A 9,925-nucleotide genomic window follows, 5' to 3' on the forward strand; every position below is an offset into this window, starting at 1 on the left:
GCCCGGCGTCCTGGCGTCCAGCTTCTTGAAGCCCTGGCGTCGCCCTGACTTCCTCCTGGAGTCCTGGCGTCCAGACTTCTAACATTCGTTGTCCCGCCAAACCTAGAGGTTACTTGAGAACTGGCCGCCTGTGCGACATCGGTCAAAAGTTTCCTCCGGTTGACGTACAGCAACTGGTGGACGAAAAAACACTTTAACCTCGCCTTTCCTATGGCGAGGGTGAGCGTCCTGGGAAGCGTCAACAGGTACGCTCGAGGGGACGACCGCTCGGTAACTAAAGCCTCTCGCCTCCCTTCGCTTCTTCGACATTCCTTCTCACAGGGGTTGGTGAGCTTGGAAGAGGTCCAGGACTAGGAGCGCAACAGGACCGAGCGGCCGCACCTCCACTGCACTTGCACTAACAACATATTAACACTTTTATTTTTTAGATCTCTTATTGTCGATCACATATTATCCCTGTCTTCTGAGAGGGATTTTACCTGTTGGGGCAGGGTCTGAATGGCCGCCAACAAAAACATGAAGTGTTGGGTCCTTACCTGTTTCAGTAGGGGGTTCAGAGACTACCACTACGGGAGAAGGATCAATAGGATAGTTAGCAAGGGGAAAAGAATTAACTATTCCCCGGTTATATCAAGAAGAGTGAGATACAGTACTCTTGGCTCTTCTGAGCCGGTCTTCCATTCCCGTTCTTCAGACATACTGAGTGGGGATCCAAGGAGACTTTAGCAAGCCGCTTGCATCCCCACACACATTTTCACACTCGATGAAGATAGATATGTTATAAGAAAATCCAAAAGCGAACAAGCGAAAGCCAAGCCAAAGTGTACTTCACCAAAATAAGTTGTGAAAACACAGGCTACGAGCGAAATTCCATCGATGTTACCGACACAGCGGCAGGGAAGATCTGAGGAATAGTTGGAATGGTTCCAGGTACCTGGGTAGAGAGGCGCACAGGTGGTTCACCTGACTACCGATCGGCGATTGCCGCGAGTTTTGAAATTCTGCCGTGACGTCAGGGACTTAAGCTATATATATAACTACCAGGGAAGTTAGATGTTTAAAATTTCAAGATTTGAGCTGCCGAACAAGTGAAATTAATAGCTATGCAGTTACTGGGTAAATTACTTACATAAAAACATCTTTTTTTCCTAGCATACCTTTTCTGATATATAGTGCTGCCACCCTTGACATGGAAATACCAGAATGATAAAAATAACTGATGAAAAGAGGTATTTCTTCTTGCAGACCATAAGCATGCAATGCCTTCAAGAATTCTAGATCTCCAAGCAGTACTGAATGCAATGTTACAGGATGTTGCTTGTTTCATGAACCACTTTCTAGCTTCATTAGTGTCAACTGTGTAATGCACATTTTGAAATCCACAAGGTCAGGGTGCTTTTGTATTATTGTGCTCTAAATACCACACCACCTCTGCATCATTACCTTTTCAACTAAGTTGCATACACAATTCCATAAAACTTGGCTAGTAACTGTCAGGTAAATAAAAGGGTCTTTTCCTTAATTTCAATACTTGTTACTGCACCAAAACCTGTTTACTGTAATGAAGTATGAAAGATTTGTATTTCCAGAAATATTCCTTGACTATGGGCACGTTGCCACATCAATCTACGTCAGAATCACACACTTTCTATAAAGGGTATATTGTATGACTCATGAACAAGACAACCAGCGCACATCATTCTCACTCAGCCGATAAAAGTTTGTAAAGTGCTCAATTATTTTGTACGGCTGAGCAAAGTTACTTTTCTTTCCATCTATCTAAACCCTGAGATCTCAGATTGACACATCCTCCCACAAAATCTGCACTTGTATTCATATCTGCACCATTTTTTTCAATATGGGGAGTGCAGTTAGATGAGGGATTACTGCACTCTAAGTCTTGCAAATTTTTATCAGTACAATATTGAAAATCGCACAAGTTTTGTAAAAAGTGTTCTTCAAAGAAAATGTCCTAAGTTGATATCCTGCATTAGCAAACAAAAATTCAATGAATTACATAGTGTTAGAAGATGAATTAAGAAAGTGTGCCAAATTGTGGTGTGCATTATGCCACAGTTTTTGTAAATTATGCCAAACTCCAAAAGAGATTTGATGAAATTTTTTCAGAATTTTTAATTTCTAAGCATTTTCTTATGAAATTCAAAAGGGGGTTATACATCACATTTATTACAAGTACAATCTTAAGCTGTGGGTTGGTAATCAGTAAACCTACAGGCAAACATTAACAGAAGTTAATAATTTCATAAAATAAGCAGTAGTAATTAGAGCTTGAAAAAGAAAAATTTTAGTACAGTAATAAGACAGAATATGAAAACTAATTTACAATTATTGTATTTCTTTTGTACCTTAATGATGATTTACACCTAAAATTCCACTCTCTTACTAATGTGACTAACACTAAACAAGATGCCACTGATAATTATTAACGAAATGTAAATCAAAGTGGAAGAAATAGCTGAGAGTTAGCAAGTATCTGGCCAAAGCAACCAAAGGTATTGTGTACTAGCTAGAGCAGATTTAGTAATTCCTTTACCAGCTTCCCATTCATGCGAACGACAATCTTATACAAGAGGTGAGCGAGAATGAATTTTTCTTGCTCAACAATCATGATAGATATAGAGATATAGCAAACAATTTTTATTGCTAAGCCCAGCTCCCAAGTGGACAGAAGATAAAGATAGATAAATAGATACCGCATATCATTTTTTCATATCAGTGTGTTAGCATACTGTTTTAATATCAGCATAACTCTGATAACTTAAAAGCCTCGAACCTTTCTTCACCATACAAACATGCTGCATTGTTCCAAGATTATATTCATTAACACATACATGGTAATAACTGGCAACCTTCTCCTACATCATTTTTCTGACAAAATGGCCCATCCGAGTAACAGCGCACCCAGTGACAATTGGCATTTTGACAATCACCACAATCAATTATAGATGTACAGTTATCTGTAAAATAGGAAAAACTGGTTTAAAGGTATTACATGACATATAATTGTCATTACTATTTACATGTTTATGGTGCTTATGATACATGCTACTTTTCCACAGAAAACCAGACCAGTTCTGGAAAAAATGTTATGTCTATGCACCAAAAGGATCTGGAAAGGAAAGATACTCGGTAGAAGGGGAAAAAGGCAAAATAACCAAACCCACAGTAGCATAAAAACTATGCCACCAATCTAATGATACCTTTTCCTCATGACCCACAAGTAAATTCCTGAGGTATATTCTTCATCAATAAATACAGAACAGTAATCAGCAAAATAAGATAAATGATGCTAGTTATTAATGCATTATTTACACTATTTCTCATAAAAAAAGCCTAGGACATGCAGTACAAACAGTAAAGAATATACTCTCATTACTGCACGAGTAACTTCAAAAATCTTTCAAGTCATAAACTCAAAACTTTAAAAGATCAAATTTCTACTCAAGCTAGTAATTAAAAGTTTAACATTATGTTCTTCAAGACAATGTTCTTCAAGACAATTGCCTCAAAGTGTCCACCATGACATAGGCCTATTACAAAATTGAATATGTAGGCATTGCATACAAGGTCTGCAGTGAGCCAAGGGATTAAAAGGAAAAGTGGGAGTAAGAGGAAGAAACATAAAACAATTAATACCAGTCCTCCAGAAATATATTGCTGTAAGTCCACCAGCACCAACAAAAGTATAAAGGAATTTTTTTTTTTTTTTGCTGAAGGTGAATATCAGCAGATATCTTCATTATAAACAATGGTGAGGGCTAGGCAACAACGTCCACCAATCATATTTACTTATATTGAGGATTGTAGTCTTCTTGTATGGATAAACAAATGGGTCAAGCATTAGGTCCTGGTCCAATGTCCTAAAATTGCAAAACATTGAGTCCTTAATCACTTAGACTAGCCTAGGCTATGCAAACCGGTCCTGGTCGTTTCGGCCGTAAGTCACTTTAGGCCGTAACATCTAAAACAATGTAAGACGTTATGTTTATGGTATTTACCATTATTATTTCATGTTTTACGTACATCCCCAAGGGGCTGGTACTAAACACGGCACCAATTTTGCACGTAAACGTACTTACAGCTGAAACAACCCGAACGCATGCAAACAAGATTAAACGACCTTGGGAGCTGTAACTTAACCAGACCTTGACCTGCAATGATTAATATACAATTAAAATAATTTTAGGCCAAAATGGACTTCCATAATGCTGAAGGATGATTGTTGACCATCTCACAAAATGATGAATGAAGATGATAATGAGTTAATGAAGCACCCCCAACAAACAATTAATTTCAAGACCACTCGACACACTTTAAAACCATCTGATAACCCCTTTCCAATTCTGAAATCATTTACTGCCAAGGCTACTTCTAAAATATGATAGGTAATATTATCAGAGTCAGGCTAAATAAGGGAGGGAGGAAGAAGGGGGAAGCCAGGGGTTGCCCAATTCCTTTGAGGATAGTGATGGCAGCAACGACAAATGGCAAAGATGTTCAAATAACTCAATCCTCAATGATTTACTGCATCTGGTCAGATTTGGGTAAGAGGTCCTCTTGAGAGGCTGAGAGCTCCTATTAAGATAGATTAGTTAGGTTAGAATATTTCGCTGTACTTCTTAGCGACACATGGCCAATATGCTAACATTAATGCCAATGACCAATGATTTACTGTGTTATTGGTCAGATTGATTAAGAGGTTCTCCAGGTACGGTGAGAGCCCCTAACAGGGTAGATTAGGTTAGGTTAGGTTAGGATATCATGCTGTACTTCTCTTTGATTCTAGGAATATGGGCTAAGTTATTATAGAATATACTTAGTCAAGTATCTGTACTTTAATTATCTAAATCCTTCCAAACCCATAATCCTGGTTTCAGGCGGCAGTCCCAAACACCATTAGCCCTGAAAACTGAAACAGGATAACAGAATTCAGGTAAAACTACAGAACAGCTCCACAAGGACTATTACTTTGGAGATTGATTTTTCCTATACTTTTAGTGTTGCTGATGAAAGAGGTGGTGTCATTCATTGTCGGTCTATTATAAACTCATATCTCTGTCCGACACAGTTGGGGACCCTTTGGGAACGCAGGGTTTTGGGTGGGGGAAATCGTTGGGAGAAAGACCGGACTATCATGCTCGTTACGGAATGATTTCGCACATGCGCAAGTCATTGGGGAGCCATATGTTCAAGAAGGGATTGGCTAGGGAAACCCATTATAAAAATGGTCCCTGTAACACTGGGTACGTGCGACAGCATTCCAGGATGGCCAGCATACAATGACGTATCAGTTCTGAGGTTAAATGCAGGTTAATTACACTCGAACAGTAAAATATAACTGTAAATTCTTGATAAGCAAACAAAACACAATAAGAAAGTAAATTCCCAAGGTAGCCTAATACCTTGCAGAGCTGTTCTGTAGTTCTATCAGAATTTCCCTTGAATGTTAAGCTAAACACATAAAAATCACAATGAAAATCTACAGCATCCACATAAAAATCAGGGGAAAATCTATGTTTCTATTCATGCAAGAACGTAATAATACTTTTAAACGAAGTAAGTTAATAGTCTGGAGGAACCAAGGCTATCCTTGCACATTGGGGCCTAAGCTACGATACCAGTCCTAACTCGGCTACACAGAGGTATTTTGATTTCTAGAGCTGAGAAGAACAATAATTCGGGGCCTAGAATAATCTTAAACAAAAATAAAACGGCAGGCATTGAACAAAAGCAACGTTGCGTAATATACCGGTAAGAAATCAAGAGGAGAAAAATTCCTATAAGGGTCCATCGATGTCGCTTTTCGCGAAGCACTCCTCGGTTCAGAAACGTTAAAAGACTGTAAAACATCGGAAAATAAAGGAATCTGCGTTTACTACGTACCTATTCCTAAAGCACACGTTCCCACAGCCAAAAATAATAAGGCCTCCACGAGAAATATAGTTTTCGACATTGTGTCGTCTCGGTTCCTTGTGACCTACTACTGAGTCGGTTCACGAAGTGACACAGCGAACTGGATGCATTCCTGATACCGGGTGTTGTATTGCGTTCGAACGATCTGATCGTGGCTTCGTTTTCGTATTGCGACGGGCGATTTGAAATACTGACACTCCTACGTTGTTAAAACGCTTATATTCCCAGGCATTTACACATTTTATAAATCGTAAATTGCAAGTTCAGCACGACGTTTTATATACGTTTTTTTGACAACGGCATCGCGAACAGGAATTTTACGCGTCCATCCACGAAAGGAACTGAACACTGCTATGTTTCCAGATTACCTGTTTTAAACGGGAAAGTTTGTGTTCATTTCTGTAAGTCAAATTCTATTATATAAATTTGTTCCCATGTGGATATTTTTTACAAATTCAGCATCCAGTTTAGTTGAAATCTCTTTGTCTCTTCTATTGAAAAATATGCCAACGAAAATATGAATATTGCTACAGGAAACTCCTTATCATGGCAAATACCTTAATCTAGAAGAAGAAGAAGAAGAAGAAGAAGAAGAAGAAGAAGAAGAAGAAGAAGAAGAAGAAGAAGAAAGACAACACTGCATTGTCTCTGTTATCGTAGGCTGATAGCAACACTCAAATTCTTTGTGAAAGACAAAATTAGTCCTCTGAATTAAGTCATCTGCAACGTTTAATAAACAGCTAATGCGTGGAAATGGAAATTCGTCAGTACCGAATGAACACAATACTGTTCTTCTGCATGCATGCCAATATGGCAGAACAAAGATATTTTCCTTGTAACCTGCTAATTTGTTAGTACTACGTGTTATTATCTGAATCTCAAATATTTAGGTACAATTCTCTTGAGTTGGAATTTAATGAAAGGGTAAACAAGGCAAATAAAACAACAGGCAGACTGGCTGGGATTTACAAATCAAAAAGTGAAATTGAATTCCAAAGAATGATTGTAGATAAGTCTTGTATAATCTGTGATGCCACACTGTTTAGACATGATGAGACGATTCAGCTGTATTTCAAGAGATTATGTCGATTCGAGGAGAATATCAAGAATCAAAGGCAAGATAAGAGTTAGAAATTATAGAGATAAAAAATACCATGGTGAAAATGACAGAAATTTCCTAGAATGTGATGAAAAGGAAGAGACAGCCCTGGGAGATTAGGCGGAATTTCACTGGAGCCCTTTGCGTCACATGCGTTGGAGGCGATGATTAATTTATTGTAATTTCGTCTGTAGTACCTGCCATTCGTTTTTAATGCCAGGCATAGGTGCATGCCGCTTTTTTGTAATAATGTTCACTTTATATAGGCTAAATAGTCAATAACTTCATCGTATATATTGCAGCATACTATGTAACAATCACATGGCTGTGTGTTTCGTTTACCAAGAAGCAATGGTTCTTTGTACACCGCTTAGTTTGAGTTTACCGATTGTGACAAAATGTGAATGGACGACAACTAGATGGGGGTTTAGTTAACACAGTTTCATCATCACACTTTCAAAATAGGCCTCATCGTTCGCAGAAGCATGATAAATAGCATGTCACAAAAATGCTGGTAGAATTTCTGTTCCCCTGGGATGGCATGTTGGTCAAAGGGTACTACTTTGGCTTTTTATCTATGTTTGGTAAACGTCAAGTAGACGGCCCACGAAGATATTGTTTATTAATATAATTTGTCGACCACGCAATATAGAAATGGGTGGATATAATACTTTGATTCCCGAGGGGCTATTGTATCTGATATTTTAAAGACGAAAAATAGCGATTTTGCCGAGACATGAGTCTAAAGTTAGCGCCAATTGCTCCGGCAAGTATAAAATGTCTTTAGTCCTCTTTCTTATTATTCTGTGGATGTTGACCCTGAATAATTTTAAAGGCTGCTCCAGGAGCAGGTGACCATGCTAGCATATGCCTAGCTTACAACAGAATCATTTCAAGATACCTTTGAAAATGGCAACATTTCCTGCGGTTGAGGGGTTGGGGATGGGGATGGGGATGAGGTTGAAAAAGTTCCAAAAGCACAGCAGGTGTCACCACAACAACCTTATAAGGAACGAAAAGACAAATAGACAATATTTGCCTCTTATCCAGTAAGAGCTACTTAATAGACTACCTTTAGTTGCTTCAAGATAATTTGCAATTTGGGTTCGAGATTTTACCAATGTAAGGAAAGCTTCAAAATTAGAATGCAATCAAAATTAGTTATAAATGATTTGTTTAACCAACCTCTGAACTCTTTTAGGTTCTTCTCGGCTAGTCTCATGATGAGGTAACAAAAGTTCCCAATAGGCCTAAAGCTTTCCTAAGATATAAAAAAATAAAAATTTACAAACAAACTTCTTTCTGGGAAAAACAAACATTCAATAGATTGATTTCGAATATATTTCAGTATCCCTAATGATAAATCTGCTTGAACTCGAGTCAGACTTTAATTTTTCTGGCAAGCTAATTATTCTGAGTAGCCTACATTCAACGTGAAAAAGCTACTACGAAGCTGCCGAAACCCGAGTTGATTAGTTTCCTTAAACTTAAGGTACACATTTACAGAGGGTAAGCAGAAAGGCTAGGCACGTAATCAGTGCTCATTTTTTAAAGGCAAGCAGTCAAGGCAAGTGCTGTTGATAAATTGCGAGCTTTCCATGCAAGTGGCCTTTGCCCGCCCACTCGCATCGCATAAACTAAGCCTTTAAAAATGAGTTCACTATTTTGCTATGGAGTATTAGAAGCATTGAAGGACGTAAGGGGAAAAAAGAAGACAAGCGAATGTAGACGATCGACTGGATAAAACGGAGAATTAAAAAATAAACTTCAGCTTCACTTTTAAAAGAGCTTTGGTAGCCCTAGTGAATATACAGTATTATACAGTATGTATAATAGGCCTAAAGACACCAAAATCGTTACCAGTTTTCCATGAAAGACTGAAAGCAACATACTTTGAAAGGAAAAAAAAAAAAGAAATAAAGCGTACAGCACACCATTCTTGTCTAAAACGTTTCGTTCAGTGCAAGACTGAAGGCTATCTTGTTACGTGCTTGCTTATTCGTATTTTTGTTTAGTCTATTCCTAATTCTGTTCTCGCTGGCGTGAGCAATGTTCTTCATTCACGAAGTGAACGCGAATTGTCCAAACGTGGTGCAATCTCAATGTTCGATGTATTTATACGAACCAAGTTTATCGTTGCAATATTATTCAAATCCGATAAAACGAAAATATTACTTGGTTAAACTTCCTGCATTTATATACTCAAACTTTCAACATCTACGCGTTTGTGATTGCTGGGATAACAAAACTAATCAGAACAGTAAAAATGAACATTAGACTTATTTGGTGTTATTTTTTTTAGGATGATTTGTTGTCAGATGATTTGTTGTCAGCAACATGCAAATATATATTTTTCATTGATTTATTCTTGGTTGTTCAATACGCCTTGACTTTAATTTGATACTGGGACATTTATGACTAATATATCTCAATTTCGGACCAATTATAATTCCTCGTATTGCTCAGCCCTCGTGACAGCTGTTTAAAATGTTTAAAATTTGGGGTGAAGGATTGACCCATTTCCTGGCATTATTCAAAGATCTTGAAGTTCACCAGTGAAAGCATTAAGAACAGGCCGAACCTTTAAGGTTTGGGCTAATCCATCTTGCCCGTAACTAAAATTTTTATCCTATCCTTCCTTTGATTATTAGCTTTGTCAAAATTACCTTTTCGATTCACCAACAGCTTTCAGGAAAATTCTCCATCATTATTCCTTAGCTGAACTCTGCAGTCTCATCAAAACTGTTCAAAACACAATCTAGGAACGCCTACATTTTCGAAAGCCCGAAAAAAAACTTGAGAGAAGACGAGTCAGGAATATCAGTGATATACAATTGATGAGTAAAACCAAACAGTTTCTCTCTTAATGGAAAGTTTCTATTAACAAGATAA

General features: G+C 37.9%; 1 protein-coding gene across 3 annotated transcripts in view; it reads right to left on the reverse strand.

Annotated features, from left to right (window-relative positions):
* The window catches only part of LOC136837392 (integumentary mucin A.1-like), a 66,276-nt gene extending 60,217 nt beyond the window's left edge, over window positions 1–6,059 (reverse strand). For 2 of the 3 annotated variants that reach the window (XR_010852685.1, XM_067102160.1), the window contains exons 1-2: window positions 5,905–6,041; window positions 2,853–2,978 (exon numbers count right to left, since the gene is read on the reverse strand). Coding sequence is in view for 1 of the 3 variants with exons in the window: in XM_067102160.1 (XP_066958261.1) it covers window positions 2,853–2,978; window positions 5,905–5,974 (196 nt within the window). In the remaining 2 variants the exon portion in view is untranslated. Of the gene's footprint in view, window positions 1–2,852; window positions 2,979–5,904 lie in introns of all 3 variants that reach the window. The other variant, XR_010852686.1, reaches the window with a different exon arrangement.
* Window positions 6,060–9,925: the final 3,866 nt, after the last annotated feature.

This window comes from Macrobrachium rosenbergii, chromosome 59 (assembly GCF_040412425.1).
Source record: "Macrobrachium rosenbergii isolate ZJJX-2024 chromosome 59, ASM4041242v1, whole genome shotgun sequence".
Classification (NCBI taxonomy): Eukaryota; Metazoa; Arthropoda; class Malacostraca; order Decapoda; family Palaemonidae; genus Macrobrachium; species Macrobrachium rosenbergii.